Below are 22,339 nucleotides of genomic sequence, written 5' to 3'. Positions count from 1 at the left end.
TCACAAAGTGTTCCTTAAAGAATGTCTATGCTAACTCCACGTCCGGCAAAAGACCTATGTGTCCCCAATTTCCCAAAGACAAATCATGATGAAAAGCTTGTTCATTAAATATTTTTAAATTCCTCTTGAAAATAATGCGTGGTTTACGTTTGGGGATTTTTGTGTCCCTGCAAGTAGCAACAACACAATGATCACTCAAATCATTGCAGAAAACTCCCAAGGATAAGAATATATGAGGAACATTTGTGAGAATTAGATCTATGAAAGTGGTTTTTTCAGAATTTTTAAGATTTGGCCTTGTAGGTAGATTGACCAGCTGGATAAGATTAATAGAGTCACAGAAATATTTAAATTCATCTGAAACTGCATTTAGCCAATCCCAATTCAGATCTCCAGCCATTAAAAGCTCATTATAATTTAATTTGGACAAAAGATGCTGCAATGACCGTTGTGGCAGATGGAGGCCTATAGCACCCGACAACAGTCATAGAGAGGGACTTTGCTATTTCCACCTTCAATGCCAAAAATTCAAATTGCTTACAGATAGACTCAGACAGAACAATTGAAGCATAACATCTTGATTTAACAAAAATGGCTACACCACCACCTTTCTTGGGCCTATCAGTACGATAAACATTGTATCCGAGTATGCTAATATCTTCATTTGTAATAGATTTTGTCAGCCAAATTTCTGAGATGACCACAATGTCTGCGTCTGTTGATCGAACCCAAATTCTGACCATGTCCATCTTTGGTACTAAGCTGCGCACATTAAGATGAATACATTTGAGACCAGACATTAATTTAAAATCAGCGGGAGTCTGGATACATTGCAATTCAGGACCAGGGTTTGATTGCACATCTCCAGACAGAAGTAAGAGTAGTACAATCATCACTCCTCATCTCACATTACATTTTGAAGCAGTTTTTTCATGTGTTAATGCCAGGCAATGCCTTTCCTTAAGGGAAAGAGTAAGATTATATAAAGTAAAAAAACGTAGAAGTTTAGGTAAGTCCCTAGGTTGGTCCGACTACAGGTTTGAGGCCCAAACCAAATCAGACTGGTTGCTGAAAATGCCCGGCAACATTAGCATTAGTGCCACTATAGTAAGTGTCTTGCATGCTCAACACATAGCTAGTGGTACTCACCAAGGGGCAATTCGTTTGAGTCAGGTCCCAAAATGTCAACAAACATAATGAAGTTAAGAAAAATGCAATTGTCTTTAAATTACTGAGTTTACTATGCTAGCTGCTGCTGCTGCTGCTGGGGCCTTGAGATGTTAGGAGGGCTGCTGCTGCTGGGGCCTTGAGATGTTAGCAAGGCTGCTGCTGCTGGGGGCTTCCGCTTCAGATGTTAGCAAGGCTGCTGCTGCTGGGGCCTTGAGGTGTTAGCAAGGCTGCTACTGCTGCTGCTGGGGCCTTGAGGTGTTAGCAAGGCTGCTGCTGCTGGGGCCTTGATGTGTTAGCAAGGCTGCTACTGCTGCTGCTGCTGAGGCCTTGGGAGTTAGCAAGGCTGCTACTGCTGCTGCTGCTGAGGTTTCTTGGTTGACTGTAGAGCACCATTCATAAACCTGTTCATTTAATTACAGGGAATATACTACAAACGTATTTATTTATGCACTGACGTATAGCGACTGATGGGTCATGTTGTGTTTGGCAAACATTTAAAGATACAAGATGTGAAAGGATAGCTCAAGAGGTGAGGTGAGAGCCTATAACCTTCCCATTATGACACAATATATATTTTTTGTAAATATATAAATATATATACGTAAATATAAGTGAGTCCAGTCCTTCATCTCTATGAACAGTAGGCGGCGGTAATGTTGCAATAATTTTGTAGTAAAAAAAACAACAAAGAAGCAGAAGTAGCAGAAGAACACATTTCCGCAAAGCATCGCCCACCAGCAGTGACGCCTCGCCTCACTTTTGTACCAGAAGTGAAATATTACCCTGACTAACCTACATATTAGTGATCAAGGCTGAGTTTTGATATTCACTCAAGATGCAAAAATTCAGGTAAGGAATCTCCAACTAATACAACTTAGACGAGGATATAAGTCAGCTATACTTATCCTGATGGATTTGACACTTCTGTAGTGTAATGTAATGTAATGTTTTAAAGTTAACAAAGTAGCTGTGTTTATTTAGATGAATTAGTATACGTATTCATATTCTTTTAAAGCGTGTTGAAATGACGTGGGGTTGTCATATCTCACTGCCGTATTGATTACACAAGTTGAACCGGTTGCAACGCATGTCTCAGAAACCTCTTCCGACCCTGGACCTCCACCGCGAGGCTGGAGGACAAGACGGTGGTCATCACGGGGGCCAACACCGGCATAGGCAAGGAGACAGCCCTCGACCTGGCCAAGAGAGGCAAGTACTCCATATAATCCCATTTAAGAGACTGCCAGTGAGGATGTCACCCAGCATTAGATCACACCAAGCTTTTAAAATACAAGTGCCAGTAGGAATGGTTAGGGTAAGGGGACTGCTGTTTACAACCACGGGCCTATATCCATTACTCGATCTATAAAATAATGATCAGCTTGATTTTATAGTTAAATTCTGTTGCCACAATCATGTAATAATAGCCGGTTCTGCAGTAGATCACCTGTTCCTCATCTAGAAGGCGCTGTTTACGCACATATCGGCCGGCCTGTCAAGGAGGAAGGAACGAGAGTAAACGTTTTTTGTGGATGAGAGAAGATCTATAACGTTTACTTTTCTTAACTGAAATTAATGAGTATTTTTTATTAAAGGGTTTATGATCTCCAATAAGGTTGAGATGTTGACGTATTAAAAATAACGGGTCCAAGCAGTCAATGCGGCGTCCATTCCTATATGTAGGGACAGACATGTATGTGTCTTTGTTCAGGGGCCCATGTTTCGCCATCAGGTGTGGTTGTTGTTGATGAGTCAAGACAAGTCAGTTGGTTCATTCCAGCAGGGAGGGGACACTCCCACCTATGATGTCACCCGTGACTGAATAGAAGAAACTCCAGCCTGGATCCTGGTGGTGAAATGGGGGTCCTTTTAACCAACCTTCTCACCTTAATGTTGTACAGGGGCCCGGATCATCATGGCATGCAGGGACGCAGAGAGGGGCGAGGCGGCCGTGAAGGAGGTGGTGGACGGCTCCCAGAACACCAACGTGGTGTACATGAAACTGGATCTATCAGACACCAAGTCGATCAGAGAGTTCGCCGAAGCCGTCAACCAAGGTATGGACTGGTCCCATGGTTAGCTACTCTCATTTACAATGTAAAAAAAGGACTCCCTATTTACAATGAGTAGCTACTCTCATTGTAAATGAGAGTAGCTACTCATTGTAAATAGGGAGTCATTATTTTACGTTGTGACACCAGGTGAGGTGTTGATCAGCCATTGCAAGCCATAGATTAATAGATTAGCCTACTATTTGGACTGTACCAACTGGTGGGCTGATCTACCCATCATGCATCTGGGCGGACACTCCCATGCATTATGTCACTAAAGGCCTGCAGTGGTTTAATGGGGGTTGGGCTGAACACGATGCACTACCTCAAACTGGCTTTTATAAAGTGCTTTCCTAGCAACTGTGGTCACTGAAAATGCTGTAATATGCCTAACATTCATCCATAAGTGTACACACCCACTCAACAACACAATAACAAGTAATAAAATGAAGGATGATTAATTTCATCATAATACATTACACTCAAGATCCCACTGTAGATCAAAACACTAGAAAGATAATGAATATGGGACGTTTTAAGATGCGATTGATTCGTTGATTGATTGATTGATTGATGCCGGATCTATGAATGTGTTAACGCAGGCGAGTCCAAGCTCAACATCCTCATCAACAACGCTGGCATCATGGCCATTCCATACGGAAAGACAGCGGACGGATTTGAAATGCAAATCGGAGTCAACCACTTTGGTAGGGGGAGCCAACCCTTGATGTTGCATAATAACTGTGCTTTCTTTGCGTTGGTTCACCCTTTTTTTCCAAACATGTAACCATAACTATCATGCTATGTAAATACTGAGGATGTTTTGTTAGAAAACAGTGTCTGTATTTTATATTGCAACTTTTATTTTGCTACCGTTTCTGCTAGGTCACTTCCTGTTGTCCCACCTGCTGATCGACCTGATCAAGCGCTCAGCGCCGGCCCGGATCATCAACGTGTCGTCCATGGCCCACGCCTGGGGAGCCATGAACTTTGACGACCTGAACAGTGAGAAGAGCTACGAAAAAAAGGCCGCCTACCAACAGAGCAAGCTGGCCAACGTCCTGTTCACGCGCTCGCTGGCCAAGAAGCTAGAAGGTCAGCTGGAACTTACTGGAACTATGTTTATTTTGATTAGCTTTATTCTTAGTTTTAAATGTCTACGTTCTCTACTTTCTTCTTCTCTTTGTCTATAGTATTTGTCACTCATTGTACTGTTTTGTTGACTACATTTTATGTGATGCACACAGAAAATGTCTTATTTTTAGTGCTACATAAATTATAAAAATAGAATACATCAATAGTATGAAACATTTAATAAGCTTTGTTTCTAACCTGCCCTTCCATAAACTGCTTAAGATTTATGTTTTAGTTAGGATTAATGGTAATAAATCACAAGTAAAGTTGAACAATGATTATTATTATTATTAGCATTTAGCCATGCTTAAAGGTGACATATTATACCAACAAGTGTGAGTGTGATTAGCCGTGACATGCCGTTTTGAAAAAAGGAGCTTTTAGTGGCTTATCACCCTCACACTTGGTGGTATAATATGTCACCTTTTAATATCTTGGCAGCCGTTGCACTACCCTCTGTGGCCACAGGGGGTGCTGCTGCTGCATTTTAACTCCAGGAACAAGAGTGCTCTCAAAGAGATGTTAAAGCCCTAACGTTATCTCCCAGGGACCGGAGTGACGGCCTACTCGCTACACCCAGGGGTGGTGCAGACGGAGCTGTGGCGCCACCTGAACGGGCCCCAGCAGACCATCATGAAGATAGTAAGCCCCTTCACCAAGACCTGTGTCCAGGGGGCCCAGACCTCCATCTACTGCGCCGTGGAGCCGGCCCTGGAGGACCAGAGCGGTGGTTACTACAGGTGAACGCCGTTGTGATAGGGGATCCCTTTTGTGACATCATAACTGGGCGTGTCCACCGAGATGGATGATGGATGGTTGAGCATTTTCAGCCGGTGCAATCCACAGGGTAGCCTGGCAGCTGAACCATCCATCTATCAAACATGTCCCATGGGTGGCCCTCCAACCCGCCACTATCGGTTAGGAATTGAAACAGCCTGTACTAGATAATCAACATCACAGCCGGGGTTACAATATGGACCCTTTAAACCATTCTAAAAGACTAACCACTCAAACCCCAACTGTGTCCCTGTCCACAGTGACTGTGCCCTGGCTAGCAGCTCCGCCGAGGGGCAGAGCGAGGAGTCGGCCAAGAGGCTGTGGGAGATGAGCTGCCAGCTGCTCTCCGTGTCCTGGGACTGAGCCTCCCTCCACCAGCCCTGGGGAGTCACCAAACACATCCCCAACGCCTTACGTTAGCACTCAATCAATCTGTTACTGTTTACTAACTGTTTTTTTTTAAATGTCCCATTATATATATATTCATGTATATCTATATAAAATAAATAGTATTTTTCTTCTGATTTAAATTTAATGGCAAATTTAAACTTTGTCTTGTCAAACCAATTTAGTTTTTCACGTCTGTTAAGAATCATTTTTATGGCTAGCCTCTTAATTTTTATATGAGCTGTGTAGCACATCCTATTTAGCCTAACCATTTGTCATGTTTAGACAGTATAGAAGAAATCTCCATGTGCATAAAATGATGGAAAATCCCAAAACACAGGATAGAAAAACACATGAACAATTACACATGATAGCAAGCACCAGGATTACACTAGTTATGCTTAGCTGCTAAGAGACTGGTGTGACCAGGGTTCCTGTCTCAATTCAGACAGCACTCCGGAGGGCCCCTCAAACAGGTTAGGATCTGTCTCTTATCATTTCCTCAAATGTTCATGTTTGGACCAGAAATAGATCTTCAGTAAACCTGGCAAATCTAATTCATGTTCCTCATCACGTCCAAAATGACATGGAAAATGTGTTTAGTGCACTAAACCTTAAGAAATCTTTAGCCTTTTGATGTCTTAAGCAGGCAAACCAGTTTTAATGAATGATTTAATCAAAGAGAATAACCAGAGTAGGTATGACAGGATGAGTAGTGTCCCTGTTTAAAAATGCTTAACATTTAGGGAAGATATTTTTTGGAAAGATTGCATCTTTGGATATCTTTCTCTTGAAATCTGCCTCATGTTCTGCAATTAACAAAAACGGTTCAAGAATTGTAAAATGTGGCTTAAAAATTATTTTTTTTATCTGCATAACTCAAAGAAAAAAGAAAAGTAGCGATGGGTTCCCTACGGCTAAACGATTGGGCTACTTCTGTTCAACCTTTATAAGCTCCCACTTTTTTTTTTCTTTTTTTATCAATATAGCCTACCACAAATATGCATACTACTGAAATGTACATTTATTTATCGACAGGTCACTCTGTTCCGATTGTTACACTCATCAACTTTATTAAGCATGTCAATGCCTGTATGGGGCACTACTACTTGTCGAGCCAGAGAGGAAAGAGTTAAACATTAAACACTTGTATTGGTTCTCGTATCATTGCTGCTGCAAAAAAAGGTCTGAAACGTAAACTTTAATGCCCACATTATATTCACCTTAAGAGCATAGAGCGCTCTGTTCATCAGGGACCGGACTGCACACTGATCCCAGGGTTCAAATCAAGCATAATGAGCAGCTTTTAGTTTCTATGCACCACAGCTCTAGAACAAGATTCCAGAACATGTGAGGTCTGCCTCAACACTATTCCTTTAAATCAGGGCTCAAAACAACTGTTTGCTGCAGTTTTTCAATAAACAATGAATGTGTGCAAAACATTTATTCTATTACCATCGTATATATTTTTTATATCTTGTTTTTAAACTTTTCTGCTTTTTTATTATATATTTCCCTTTTATTCTTTCTTTTTATTTTATTCTATTCTTAATGATTGTCCTTTTGTTTTTACGTGTGATTTCCTTTGTAAAGCACTTTGAATGGCGCTACAACCAAGTCAGAAGGAAGTACATGATTGTTTTTATCAATATAGTTCTCAGAAATGTCAAAGGGAATGCTTTTAATATCAGTTTCAACTGATATTATCAACTCTGCTTTCTTGAATGTGACCTTGACCTAGTTCTGATCATCTTTCAATATCTGCAAATGTTTTTCCAGTGCTTAAGGATCGGATGAGTCTTTATTATGAAAGATTTAAAATGCAGATAACACTTGGCCAATGCTTGAAAGTCTTAAATGAGACTTTATTAACATGCTATTTATCATTAACATGTGCTCATTTACAGAACACTCTATATGGTTGGGTTGAATGGATCCAATATGAGCGTATTGTACCGATGCCACCTGCAAAATCATGACATATTTTATATTAATTAGATAAGAAATTACATTAAAAGAATGCTCCTTAAATAAAATCATTGTATCTTTCACAACGGGGACAGATTATTCATATTCCATTAACTAATATACAACATATATTAATAGATTGTTAACCTCAGATAAAGGACTTCACACTCTTAGTGTGACAGTTTAAGTATCAAGTACAATAAACACAATTCAAAGTCGATGCACTTTTTTCCACCTCTCCTTAGAGAGGGAAGATAAGCTCTGCTTTAAAATACCCTGTTTACTTGGATAACCGATTTCTTTATTTAACTTTATCTTATCATTTGTGAGCCCCCCATAAAGGAGAACTGTGCTTCTCTTCATCTCCATGGCCACGGTTCTGGTCAATCATTAATGTTTGATAACCAAAATGCACCCTTAAGTAAGCGCGGGGCTGCAGATGGTGAGACCACTAGCAGTGGAGATGAGAGGTGCCTTGGAACACCTTGGTCTGAAGGGACAGAATTTGTTTTTGTCTTGATTTCAACAAAGTTTTAGTTATTGGAGTAAAGTTTTCAATGTATTTACACGATAGGCCTGTTTTGTTTGGTACATGTGAGTGATGCACCGCAGCCATGGAGGAAGATGGAATTGCTGTGGTGGGAATTGGATGCAATTTCCCAGGGGGTAAATAGTTTTGAGTTGATTTGTTTGAGCAATACCCCCGTTCGATTGTTGCATTGAGGTAAACTTGTATAGAAAAATTTTAAGTGCACTTTTTGATGGAGAAATAGCTTAGAAATGTGGCCAGTTTTGGCTGATGCATACATATTGGAAGTGTAGCTGTCATGATATGTATTTAAATCAGGATTAGATCCAACAATTTCCCTGAAACCCACTGTGATTTATTTTTGCCTTGCTCTGCAATAACATGCCTATTTCTTCATGGTGGTGAGGGTCACCATCCATTCACACATATTTATTCATTAATCATTAATTGACCTAACAAGGAAGAAGTAGGTATAACAAAACAATGCTAATCAAACAATAATCAAAACAATAATCAGTTATGTTTATGAAGATAGTTGATAGTTGCAAAATTACGACTTTGAGATTATTATTATTTTGATAAATGAAGGTTAATTCCAGAACATCCCTTCCATTCAGCTTGTCCAGTACACAGGCCAATCAAATACATGAATACAGAACCGATCAGTTGCAGTAAACTGTTTATTATAAATAACAGGAGAGGGCTTGGAGAACTTCTGGAAAGTTCTGCTGGAGGGACGGAACTGTTCTGTGCCCATCCCCAAGGAGAGGTTTGATGTGGCTGACTGGTACGACAAGGACGACAACAAGGCCGGGAAATCACGGGCAGCGAAAGCCGCTCTCATCGAAGGGTACGTTCTCCTTCTGTATCGCCTTAACCAGTCTGAAGGGCATTGACACCAAGCCTCAAGAAAACATATTCAACCATCAAATAGATTGATTACACAAAGTATTGTAAATTGAACCAATATCGTAATAAGTAAAACACAGACCTTCGAAGTAGTGGTCGATTTAAGTATAGTAAATAACTTTATCCGTAAATTCCAGTCTTGTTTTGGATAATGAAGAACATCTTATATTGTCTTTATAATATAACATTGGTGCTACCTAAAAACTAATACGGGAAACAAAACACAGTGACATCCGTGAATAATTTATTATTATTTCGTACCAATATGCCATTAAACAACAAGCCAGCTGTGTCTTAGCATTTATCATTGTGGTCCTCTCAAGCAGGGCCGGTTCTGGCCCTTTTGTAGCCCTAGGCGAGATTGAGTTTTTGCGCCCCCCCCCCCCCCAATAGCGAGCCGAGCGTTGCCCTGTTAATTTACATTGCTATATTAAACATCACTTAAGACGCATATTAACTGATTTACCTTTACTTTGCTTGCAGCATTTTCACACAATTATAGCTCCACTATACTACATTGCAAATAAATGTGTGATGCATGGACAACAAACAGAAATGTTTCAGAATATTTTCTTTTTAATTATTTTAAATGACTTACATACATTCATAAACACTTAAGCATACAAGTAAAAATAAGCCAAAAGTATCAAGTCAAAATATGCAAATATATACAAAAATGCTACAAAGAATGTTATGAACTTAAAAAAAAAACACACTAAAAGAACACTATAATGGACACCAGTTTAACTATTAAACACTCTACGAACAAAAGTGCAGTTGTATCGGGCATTTCTATTGACCTTTCAAAGTGACGCAGCATTAGAATTTGACAATTCTAGACTTCCTAATGGCAAATGTGTTGATGGTATCATCAAATGATATCTGACTTGAGACCTCTTGGTTGACGCTCATCAGTGCAAGCCCATTGAGGCGTTCTTGACTCATCGTTGACCTTAGGTAGGTCTTCAGTAATTTTAATTTTGAGAAGCTTCTTTCAGCAGAAGCTACAGTCACAGGTAATGTGACAGCAATTCTTAGGGCCACCCACATATTTGGGAAAACTTCTTCAAGTTTCTTCTCTTTTAAGTGATTTAGAATTTCCATTGTCGTCATGCTGGCTTTTGGCAATGCTTGGAAATTGTTCAACTCAAGTGCCAGTTCCCTCCCGTCAAAGTCTTTATGGTCACCTTGGCTCAGAGTGTTGCTGAGGGTTTCGCACTCCTGGGCGAGTTCTTCCTCTGTCAAATTAGGGAAGTTAATTAACACTCCAAACTTGTCCTGAACATCACCCAAAAGCTTGAAGCGTTCTTGCAGTGATGTTACCGACGCATCGACAATAACATTGAAGAAGGAAATTTCTAATTTCTTAAGTGCGTCTCCTTCTGGCTCATCAGGGGATTCATAAGAGAACTGTCTCTTTGTTTTTCTCAGCCTCTTCTGCTTTAGGACGGTGTCCACATTGATCTCCTCACAGAGATCTCTTGCGGATACCTGAGCAGAAGCGAACCCAGTGCTTCTATAGCTCACCAGAGAGTCTACTGTTTTCCTCAGGAGATTCAGAGCCACATCCAGCTGCATTGACACAGACTGCAATGCTTTGCTGACATGATGTATTTTGGCCAGCATGTCATACCACACAATGCTACAAATGGTGAAGCGGTATGACCCAACTTCTTCAGCCAAAGACTGTGCTTCAGTTATTACCATTGAGTCAGTGGCTTTCTCCCTGACCTCAAGAAGGGCATCCCTCACCTCCGCTGTCTGGAATCTCACAGCCTGCACACTGCTAATTCGACTTTCCCATCTTGTATCTGACCAGGATTTCACAGTTGTTTGGACGTGGTGCTTTAGGATGGCCCACCTTTGTGTGGAGGCAGAGAATAGTGTAAAAATTCTTTGTAGGTAGCCAAAATAACTGAGTGCATCCGTAGAACTTTTTGCTGCATCCGCAACAACAAGATTTAAAGTATGTGCTCCGCACGGGACGAATAAAGCTCTTGGATTTTTTTTCAGAAGTCTAGCTTGGACACCTTTGACCTTTCCCTTCATATTTGCGCCGTTGTCGTAAGACTGTCCCCGGCAGTCTTCGAAGGGAAGGTTGAACTCTTCTAGTCTCTTCAGAATGAGGTTGGAGAGGCTTTCTCCCGTGGATGATTCAACTTCAAGGAACCCCATGAAATGTTCTTTTATTTTTGGGGTGTCGGTGTCGTCTGCTGCAACAATTCTAACTATAACCGACAACTGCTCTACGTGGCTGAGGTCTGGGGTGCAATCCAAAATAATGGAATAGTATTTGGCCAGCTTTATCTCCCTTAACATATAGTGAACAATTTTTTCACCAATGCAATCAATTAGTTCATTTTGAATATCCTTTGACAAGTATGTTGCATGCCTGGCTCCTCTCTCCACATCAGCAACATGTTGTTTGAGAACTGGGTCAAACCTGGCCATGAGCTCAACTTCCTTAAGGAAGTTCCCATTATTTGGCTGGTATATTCTGTCTGAGCTCCCCCGCATGGGAATATTTCGCTCGGCCAAAGACTGTATTATGGCGACCAACCTGGTCAGCACATCACGCCACCTCCTCCTTTCAGCTTGAAGGAGTGCCATTTCCATTTTGTCAATTGTTTGGCCCTTTTCAAGTCGAGTCTCCAGTTCCTTCCATGAGGTCATGTGCCCTAAATGCTCTGAACTTTGCTCATGGCTTTTCAGGATCTCCCCGCAATTCTTCCAGTCATTTAGGCCACTACTATTGAGGTTAAAATGTTTCTTTGAAAAGAGCTTGCAGCAGAAGCAGTACAGAGTATTGGTTTTCCTTGAATATACAAGCCAGCTTCTCTTGACTTTCTCCCCATTGACTAATTTCCTGTAGAAGTAGTGGTGGTGGCAGCTTCTCCCATCATCTCTTTTGGGAAATGTAAAGTCTGGATTGGTCTTGTATGGTCCTCTACTAACTAACTCAGTCCTTACCGCATCACAGAGGGCTGGCCAGTCAGCAGGATCTATGGGTGCTCCCTGGATATTAGGAATTGAGGAGGGTGAGGTGTCTGCAGGCGGCAGTGTAGTAGCAGAGCATGTTGCGGTTGTTGTTCCTTCACTGGTCTCAGTGGTCTGTGTTTTACTGGTGCCTGGAATACTAGATGTGGCCCCTTCACCTGTATCAGCCAGATGTGGTTGAAATTAGTTTCATAGGGATTTCATAGGGATCTTCAAGTACATTTTGTCAGGTGGTTGTTGGCTTAGTTATGCAAAGGACTTACTTGCTTCAGGCTGCGTGTCCCTGGTCTCAGTCGTCTGTGTTTCACTGATGCCCTGAGTGCTTGATGTCCCTTCACCTTCACCTGTATTCAAGCATATAGTATACCAGACAAGCAGTGTTTAATAATGATGTGAAAATGATCATGTATTTGAATTACTTTTAGAAAACAAGCTATGGACGTGGCTTGAATAAATACTATTAAATAGACTCACTCACCTGATGCAGGCTGTGTGTACCTGGCCTGTGTTCCACTGGTCCCTGGAGTACTACTACTGGATGTCCCTTCTCCTGCTGCAGCTGTATTTAAACATAGAGTTCATCCATGCTGTTCATTACACAATTGCATTTGGTCATTTCTATCATCCTTCCACATAGTTGTATTGTACAAATACATTTTATCTGACCATGTAACTTGTAGTAGGTAACTTACAATTACTACCACCACTACTATTATTACTACTAGGCTGCTACAAGACTAAATAATACTACTAATAACAAAAAAGTTATAATAATAATAGTAATAATTGCTAATAATAACAATAACAAAAACAGCAACAATAGTACTAGTACTAGTAGTGCTCTGTAAGGTGACCTTGGGTGTCTTGAAAGGCGCCTCTAAATTAAATGTATTATTATTATTATTATTATTATTAGTTGTACTTACAAAGTTCAGAGAGAGGTGAACATGACGGAAAAAGCTCAATTGCTCAACTGAGTAGGGCATCAACACACAGACAGAGGAAGTTGACTCCTTTTCTATCAAATGGCATTAACACCACCAGGATCAGAAACAGTCCCCACTGGGAACCACAAACATACCATAAACACGGCACTTATGATAGTGAAAGACACTTTGGATAAAAGCATCCACACTGATTACTGACGCAGATACACACTGTACATGCATCCATCGCTGTCTCATAACTGACCTAACCAGCTTTCTTTGGGGCTCTGGGGCTCTCCAGGTTCAATGAGTTTGACCACAAGCTCTTCGGTATCAGCGACAGCGAGGTGGAGCAGATGGACCCCCAGCAGAAGCAGCTGCTCCAGTGTGTGTACCGGGCCCTGGAGAACGCCGGGCTGCCCATGGAGAAGGCCAGCGGCTCCAGAACCGGAGTGTTCTTTGGTAAGATGATGGAAGACATGAATCAGATGTAATAGAAGGAAGGACATGAATACATACATGTACTTTCAGGGAAACCTTGGACCTGTATGAAAACGTAATACCTGTGGGCCTTCAGAATGGTTTGATATTTGTGAACATGCTTTAATGATAAATTGAGTTAACTCTTCAGCTACTCCTGTATGTCTGAAAGTGTAAAGTGTGACAAAACTTAACTTGCATTATCTTTTGATTACAACAACATTCATAAATAATTTCAATTGAATTTATCATTAATCTTAAAGTATAAAAACAACAAAGTTATGGGGCTCAATCCATCTCTCCCTCGCTCTCTGTCTGTCTATGTGTCTCCCTCCCAGGACTGATGAACAGGGACTACGAGCAGTCTGCCGCACACATGCACCCCAGCGTGATCAACCATTGGACGGGCACGGGCCTGGCCATGAGCATCGCAGCCAACCGGGTGTCCTACATCTTCAACCTGACCGGGCCCTCGCTGTCCATCGACTGTGCCTGCTCCTCCTCGCTGGTCGCTCTGCACCTGGCCTGTCAGGCCATCAAACAAGGTCTGTGGTGGTCCTATGAACAGTGTGTCGATGCTGAAATGCACTGTGTGTGGGTACAAGGTCTGTATGGACCTTGTCTTCCTAATAGAGATAAACTGTTCCTTCTGACAAAATGTAGATATTGTAAGTCGATTTGGATGAAAGCATCTGCTTAATGCCCTTAATGTAAATCTAAATGGTTAGAAGCTGTAAGAAAAATTAGTGGTCTGAGGATCTCTATAGGTTTCAAGTTTACATTTCATCTTTTGATATTTTAGAGATGGAGAGAGAAAGAGAGAGACAGGGAGAGGGAGAGGGAGACATATCAACATAGAGAGGGAACAAGAGGGATAGAGACAGAGAGATAAGATATGGAAGATGTGATAAATGTAATTGACTCGGGAGCGAGAGAGAGAGTCACACGATTTACACTTAACATTTCCTCCAGAAACCTTTGACACCGGCTCTCTTCTCTGTCCCCAGGAGACTGTGAGATGGCGCTGTGCGGGGGGGTGAGCTGCATCTTTGAGCCCAGGGTGTTTGTGGCTCTGAGCAAGGCCAAGATGATCTCCCCTGAAGGCACCAGCAAGGCATTCTCCAGCCGGGCCGACGGCTACGGGCGGGGAGAGGGCTGCGGAGTGGTGCTGCTAAAGCCGCTAAAGCAGGTACCCACCTTGAACCCTCAGTGACATTATCTTTCAAAGTTTTTCGAGGCGGCTGATGTCTTTCAACGTGCCAGTCAAGCCAGTTTAGATGGTGCCAACGTTGGAGGTTCAGCAACAAAACACAAATATGAGACCTAAAGTTAACCCAGGGTTTAAATTATTCTTCTCAACTTATTTTCTCGCAAAATTACTTCCTCTTTGCATTGTTAATAAGTCCTATGACTTTTAAGTCCACCATTAGAGGATCCTTTGAGGAGACCTTTACCATATATACCATAAATAAAAAAATAAAAATAGAAAATAGAAACACATGGAGGAGTGAATCATTAGCATGCATCCCATTAAAAATACAGACTATGCAATAAAGAGGATAAAATTTGTATTTATTATCCATAGGATGGTAAAGTGAAAACGATGCTCAAGGGCCACATGATTATTGTCAAAGAATCAAAGTACAGTTTGAATCACTGCTTGTAAATTACTGCACTCAAAATGAACTCGTTTGTAGGTATTAAACATTGAAAATGTTGTCACATCCCCTGCCACTTACTTTGTTTTGCTCTGTGCAAGTTAAATTGATAACTTTAATGAATGAATGTACTCTTAATAACCGCCCGATTACTATTTTTAATATTACAGATTATAGAAAATATGATATAAATCATAACCAATGAATTTTATTTTGAACAGGCTTTGGCAGACCATGACAATATTTGGGGCATCATCAGCAAAACTGCAGTAAACCAAGATGGCCGCTCCGTCACTCCCATCACTAAACCCTCGATGAGCCAACAAGAGGAGCTTCTGCGCAGAATCTATTCCCAGTCCGACCTGGCGATGGTCCAGTACATAGAGGCCCACGGCACCGGGACCCCGGCCGGAGACCCCACAGAGGCGGGCAGCATCTCCAACGCCATCGCAAAAGCCAAACCTTCCGGCTCAGAGAAGCTTCGCATCGGTTCAGTAAAGAGCAACATCGGACACACGGAATCAGCCGCGGGAGTAGCAGGTCTCATCAAGGTCCTCCTGATGCTGAAGCATGAAACCATCGTCCCGTCTGTGTTCTACTCCGAGGACAGCGGCAGTGTGGATGCAGCTGCACTCAACATAAAGATCCCCACAGAGCCGGAGACTTGGAAGAGCTCTGGAGTACGACTAGCTGGAGTTAACAACTTTGGGTTTGGGGGAACGAATGCCCATGCAATTGTTAAACAACACACGAAGCTTCACTCCACGAAAACCTGTAAGGCGATGATGGTAAGCAAATACTTTGTCATGTCTGCCAATTCATTAAAATCCCTTTCATGGATGATTGAAGACACCCTTGAACAGATCAGTGCTCAGAGTGAGATTGATCTTGAGTGTCTCGTCTACACGTCGGCTTGTAGGAGGAGCCATATGAAACATAAATACAGGAAAGCCCTCTTAACCTCGTCCTTAGAGGATCTGAAAGACCAGCTCCAATCCACGCTCACTAAAAAGACCTCCCCTTCCTACTCTGATCCACGGTTGGTGTTTGTTTTCTGTGGCAATGGAGTCACCTACCACGGCATGTGCAGACAGCTTCTGGAACACGAGACTGTGTTCAGGGACAAAATCCAAGAGATTGGGGAACATTTTCTCACGTTCAGCAACAAAACACTGGACATCATGGACTACCTTGAGAGTGAGGTGGAGAGTAGGAACTTTTCCAAACCAGATGTAGTCCAGCCTCTTCTCTTTGCCATTCAGGTTGGCATATTCACTCTCCTCCGGCACTGGGGGGTCAAGCCTGATGCCGTTCTGGGACATTCTGTGGGTGAGGTTGCTGCTGCACATTGTTCCGGTCTGCTTTCCCTATCTGAAGCCGCTAAAGTTATCTACACTCGTAGTACTTACCAATGCAGGGTAACAGGAGGGAAGATGCTTGTTATCAGTAACATGGAAGTATCAGGTGTTGAGGATATTCTTCAACCGTATGCTAACAAAGTTTGCATTGCAGCCTTCAACAGCCTCCAATCCTGCACTCTCTCAGGGGATGCAGGAGCGATAGTGAGCATCCACGATGAGCTCAAGGCCTCAGCCAATGGTCAAAATCTCTTCCTGCGCATACTGGATGTCCCTGCTGCATACCACAGCTACATGATGGACCCGATATTGTCTGAGCTTAGTGAGAGTATTGGCTCTTTGGGCGTGAACAAACTTGAGACAGAGTTGTTCTCTACTGTGACAGGCAAGGAGATGGCGCATCCTGATTTCAGCACAGGAGAATACTGGGCTAGAAACATCCGTGACCCGGTGTATTTTCATCACGCTGTAAGCTCAGCAGCGAAAGGGAAAAAGAACGTAGTGTGTGTTGAGATTGGTCCAAGGAGGGCCTTGCAAAGAAACATCCAAGAAACACTGGGAAACACCACCTCTGTGCTTGCCTCTGTCCTGCCAGAGAAGGACCACGAGACAATGCTCAGTGTTCCTTCTAAGCTTTTTGAAGTCGGGGTTCATGTAGACTGGGACCAGCATTATAGAGGCTGTGAGACAACCCCGTTGCCTTTCCCAAGGTACAAGTTTGATTGCTCCGAGAGGGATGTGATCATTGGAGCAGCGCAGAAAAACACACCAAGCAATCACCCCATCCTCTGTCAAACAGGCAACGAAGGCAATGTGTTCAGCTGCAATCTATGGTCCGACACATCCTTTTACCTGCAAGAACATAAACACAATGGCATACCCATAATCCCAGGCTCTTTCTATGCAGAGCTGGGACTGTCTGCTTTCATGGAAAGTGCCAAACCAAAAGTACCTCTGAACTCAGTTCAGCTCAGTGTCAACTTCCAAAATCCGTTTGTTTTAGCCCAGAAGGCACCAGAAATGAAAGTACAATTAGAGTGTGCAGAGAATGAAACTAGTTTCACTGTATTCTCCTCAGCTGCTGTCTACGCATCAGGAACAGTATTTAGCAAGCAGGCAGGTTTAAAGCCACTGATCTCCTTAACTTCCATTTACAAAAGATGCAATTCTGTAGTAAGTTGTGAAGAATTCTACAGATATCTGTCACAAGGCGGCTTTCAGTACGGGGATGTCTTCCACAATAAAGGCGATGTACATTATGGAGAAGAATTAATGGAGGCTTACTCACATATCACAGTACCGGAAGAATTGAAGTCGCAGTTGCATGAGTACTGCATACATCCTGTTATACTTGATCTCCTGATGCAACTCCTGCCGGTAACAGTGGCACATGCATTTGCTGGCAGGCCAGGGTTTCCTGCCAAAATAGGGAGTCTGACTGTGTTTGAACCTCTGCAGGATGAGATGGTCGTATATCTCAGGGCGACTGCTGTGGGTGTTGATGACTTTGAAGTGTGTGGATGCATCACTGACGAAGATGGTAGGGTGTTGGTTGAGGTTAAGCATGTGATGATCAAATACCTGGGGAGTTCCTCCCATGTGGTTGAGGAGTATTTTTACCACAATGTCTACAATGTAGTCTCTGAAGAAATCCTGTCCTCTCTACCTCCCAAGGCACTGGTTTTCTGTGACAGCTTAGGGATATCCAAAGGCTTACAACAACACATTGACCCCGGATCTAGATACATTTCTCTCTCACACTCAAGGGATATTCTAAATGATGGTTTCCCTACTCTGTTGGCAAACCTAAAGATCACAGATATTAAGCATAACTTTGATGAGGTATTGTTTCTGTGGGGTAAAGAAGACCTGACCTCATTGGCACCGGACAAGGTCCTCGAAAATCTGGTGGATTGCTGTGAGATCTTCCGACAAGTAGTTCTTGAGCTGAAGCAGATTCAGTTTTCAAACTCTATCCGTGCAATAACGTACCGCTCATCTGACGTCACGGTAGACTACATCAGTGCAGGCTTTTCCATCTCGGGCATGACGAGGTCTTTCGCTGCAGAGATCCCAAATCTCTCCTTTCAGCTGATTGATATAAATTCAACTTCTGTCGAAGACATTGCAGCCCTGGGCCAGGTGTTGAAGTCCTATCCCTGCGAGAAGTATCCAGAGTTGTTGGTAGAAGATGGGGCAATTTTGAAGCCTTCGATTGTACGTACCCCTGTTCAAGTGGTTGACAGATCAGAAGACAGTTGCTGCTCTCCATTGTCTGAACCTTGTGTGCTAAACACAGATGATGCTTATGCACTAACTAGCCTGTGTGCAATTCCTTATGAAACATGTGAGGATCTACCAATCAATGAGACATCAGTTAAAATTAACCTCAGTAAGATATGCGTTCATTCATCTGATTACTTTCCTCAAACTGATTCACACTTGAAATTTGGCCACACCATCTACTGGAACAAGCACACATCTCAGAATCACAAGTTGATCGCTCTGGATTTTAGTGGTACTGTAACAGAGGTTGGGAAGAACGTAAAGAAGCTGAAGGTTGGCGACCATGTTGTCTCCTGTTATCCTGTAGTTGCGGCCACTGAGATCACAGTTCCAGAGGAGGTGTGCTACAAAACGAAAAGGTTACCGTTCCTCTGCAAAATACCCTGCGTTTCGTACTTTGTGCTAGCATGGGAGATCATACATAAAGCCTTGCCCAGAGCCAAACATCGCCTCGCAATAATTTCTTCTGCTCGTGACTCTGCTCTTGTCAAAGTTTTGGCCCTCACATCTTACAAATCAGGGTTTACCGTTATATTTGGCACACAGTCCAATGGATCCTTAGTGGATGTGAGCCACGTGGATGCTTGTATCATTCTGCCGCCATTTGATGAGTCGGTCATTATTAAAAGTGGCAATATTCCTGGAGTTTGCAATGTCGTCGTCATCTGTGAGTCTCAGTCAAAGTGTTTGCTAGCTCAAGAAGCGTCTAAAATTGTCAAGGAGCGTGTCCATGTGCAAATCATTCAAATGCCAACAATTCTTCAAAAGGGAAATTTGAGTGCACAGACGCCACATATACAGCATTGGCTTAAATCCATGAAGTTTGACCGGAAAGCTTTTGATTTCGAGAGCTTTACCTTTCAGAGTGTGACTTTCAAAAACGTCAATGTCCTACCCATGAGCGTGGAGTCCTACTTCACCACAAGCTCTTTAGCGGTGGTTGCATTGGCAAAAGATCTCAAGGGCACTCTTTCCGAAATCCCTTTGGTGCAAACAAAAAAACTGCTTTTCAGAAAGAGGTCAATCTACGTAGTGGCAGGTGGTCTGTCTGGGCTTGGCTTGGAAACTGTCAAGTTCATCTCACAGAGAGGCGGAGGCTATGTTGTAATCTTCTCCCGGAGCAAACCTACTTCAGAAGTACAGGAAGAGCTCAACAGCCTAGAGAAACAATGTGGCACATGTATTACCACCATGGAGTGCGACGTGTCTATCTCTGAGCATGTAAAAGGGGCTATCGGTGCAATTGGCCTAAGGTTTCCAGGCTGTCCAATCCGAGGAGTGTTCCACAGTGCAGTTGTCTTACACGATGGGCTGATTGAGACCCTGAACCGATCCCTCTACGAAAAGGTTCTGAAACCCAAAGTGAACGGTGCCTTGAACATGCACCATGCTACGCTTCACTGCCAGTTGGACTACTTTGTGTGCTACTCCTCCATCTCGTCTTTCCTAGGAAATGCGTCGCAAACAAACTACGCGGCTGCCAACACTTTCCTAGACACATTCTGCCAATACAGACGGAAGCAAGGCCTCCCTGGTCAGTCAATCAACTGGGGAGCGATGAACCTCGGATTGCTTCTGAACAAGGAACACTTTCAAAGATTCTTGGAGGCCAAGGGGATGATGGTGTTGGAGGTGCCCGAGGTGCACAAAAGTTTGGAGCAGTGCCTGGTCCTGAACAGACCTCAACAAGCTGTATGCAGGTTTCACTTCAAAAACATCCGGTACAACATCCTCTCACAGAATGTTGCTTTGACGATGCGCATGTCCGCACTCGTAGAAGAGGCTTTTCAAAAGTCCAAAGTCGAGGAATCCCAGTCAAACCAAAAAGGCCCAGTCCCACCAAAAGAATATGTCAAATCTCTTATCAGCGAGACTATCGGGATCGACCTGAGCGAGTTGACAGATGACCTCCCTCTCTCATCTCTGGGCATTGACTCAATGCAGGCTATGACTTTGCAAAATCTCATCTTTCAGGAGAGAGGTGTAAATGTGCCCCTTGTTAAACTGTTGGACCCCAATTCTACCATCTCAACAGTGGCAGATAGCCTGAACGAGGAGGAGACAGGAGGTCAGACATCAGGCGAGGATGGTTCTCCTCGTATTGAGGACATAGACGATGACTCCACAAAATTCTAAATAAGTAAATTGTAGATAGTGCAGAGGCGTGGAACAAGTTAATCTTACTATGTCTACATATTTGGTATCTCAGTTCTAGAGAAAGAAAATTATGTTTTCACGATATTAATGTAGTCCATTTAGAATTATTTTATTTTCTATTATTATAGAAATGTCACTTAATTATTTTGACTCTAAGACAAGTGTTATTTTGTAATGTCTTCTTTGGTGTTCTATCTGATGAGTACAAATGCTAAAGCTACTGACATTTTTTAATATTGACCAAATTCTGATTCATGGTAATTGTCAGAAATGATTTGTCATTGTTGAGGGGTACACAACTTGCAAATATTTAACAATACAGCCAGGATAATGTGTACAGTATTTTGCAAAGATATTGTTCTAGTTATTGTTATCAAAAAGAACACGCTCTTAAAGAGTTGCTATTTTTCTATTGTAATTTTGTTTAAAGTGTATTGGATTTAATTTGAAGATGAGTAAACTGCTAAACATAATTTATTCCATTATGCCATGTCGGCTGTTTGTAAATGTTCTAACGTTTATTTATATTTGAATTCATATGTTGGATACATTTATTAAAGCTTCATTGACAGATGCTCTGTATATTAATTTCCTGTTCTTGTTTCCCGGTTCTTTTTCACTGCACTATATTTGAATCGAGCTCCCAGTCTGAAAGAAGACAACCCTGTTATCCCAGTAGCATGAGCATGAGTGGAGGGAACCTTCAGCAGGCACTTATTATTATTACAATTATCTGGTTAATTAGTCTGGAAGGAAACAACCTTGACTGACCATTACCATGCAATCAGTGCCATCATCAATATTTTTCCGTAATCAGATTTATGATGCTGGCAGAATAACATCATAAATCTGATGATGTTATTTTTCTTGGAAGAAAAACGGTCTTTCAAGGTTGATAGGTGAGGTGTTTTATGACGTTGAGGTGTTTTTATGATAACAGACATGGTTTATATAAGCATGTGATAAATTATCTAATAAAAATTTTATTATTATGATCGTCAGAGTACAATTTTCTTTTTTTTGTCATCACTATTAATATAAGAATATTATATTTCAATGCCACATATGTATATTTCCACACCACACTGTCGTGTAAAAGCCCTCCACTTGCTTCAAAGCCATATTACTGTTACACTTTCTGCAAGAAGGAACGGTTCTACAGCAGATTTATGGCTCATTGAAGTACTGTTCTCAAATAAAAAATGTTTTTCCTGTATAATCCACCACTTGACTTTGTCAAAGGTAAGAAATAAAACATTTAACCATTAAGTCTGTCTTAGATTTTTGTGCTTGCTTGTTGATTTTGGTCCAAGTCATTCATTTTTCCAAAACATTTTGTGCATTTTAACACAATCAATTACTCTTAGATCAATAAGGCCAATATTAATATAAATCACAAAATGTGTGTTGATGGTCAAGTCAGCCTTGACCATCAATCAACATATCACAATCAGAGAGAGCAAGGGACAGGCAGAGGGCGTGGGAAAGAGAAAGGGAGGGATAGAGAGAAAGGGGTGGAGAGAGACGGGTAGAGACCAATAGAGAGTATGGG

General features: G+C 42.1%; 3 protein-coding genes across 3 annotated transcripts; 2 read left to right on the top strand and 1 right to left on the bottom strand.

Annotated features, from left to right (window-relative positions):
• Positions 1–1,864: 1,864 nt before the first annotated feature.
• rdh12l (retinol dehydrogenase 12, like) lies at positions 1,865–7,555 on the top strand. The gene is made up of 7 exons (XM_030348579.1): positions 1,865–2,019; positions 2,267–2,379; positions 3,072–3,227; positions 3,824–3,928; positions 4,107–4,316; positions 4,903–5,095; positions 5,393–7,555. The coding sequence occupies exons 1-7, from the start codon at positions 2,006–2,008 to the stop codon at positions 5,493–5,495; spliced, it is 894 nt and encodes a 297-aa protein (XP_030204439.1). The 5' UTR covers positions 1,865–2,005; the 3' UTR covers positions 5,496–7,555.
• Positions 7,556–7,852: 297 nt separating this feature from the next.
• Positions 7,853–21,964, top strand: LOC115537014 (phthiocerol synthesis polyketide synthase type I PpsD-like). Its single transcript, XM_030348580.1, has 6 exons — positions 7,853–8,153; positions 8,713–8,866; positions 13,150–13,310; positions 13,667–13,873; positions 14,336–14,517; positions 15,208–21,964. The coding sequence occupies exons 1-6, from the start codon at positions 8,102–8,104 to the stop codon at positions 20,764–20,766; spliced, it is 6,315 nt and encodes a 2,104-aa protein (XP_030204440.1). The 5' UTR covers positions 7,853–8,101; the 3' UTR covers positions 20,767–21,964.
• On the bottom strand, positions 9,535–12,731 carry LOC115537012 (zinc finger MYM-type protein 1-like). The gene is made up of 3 exons (XM_030348578.1): positions 12,401–12,731; positions 12,186–12,266; positions 9,535–12,080 (listed from the first exon to the last, which is right to left on the bottom strand). Exon 3 carries the CDS (start codon positions 11,596–11,598, stop codon positions 9,745–9,747), a length of 1,854 nt encoding a protein of 617 aa, XP_030204438.1. The 5' UTR covers positions 11,599–12,080; positions 12,186–12,266; positions 12,401–12,731; the 3' UTR covers positions 9,535–9,744.
• Positions 21,965–22,339: the final 375 nt, after the last annotated feature.

The sequence above is a fragment of the Gadus morhua genome, chromosome 23, assembly GCF_902167405.1.
Source record: "Gadus morhua chromosome 23, gadMor3.0, whole genome shotgun sequence".
NCBI lineage: Eukaryota > Metazoa > Chordata > Actinopteri > Gadiformes > Gadidae > Gadus > Gadus morhua.
This window is presented reverse-complemented; position numbering and strand designations above follow the sequence as displayed.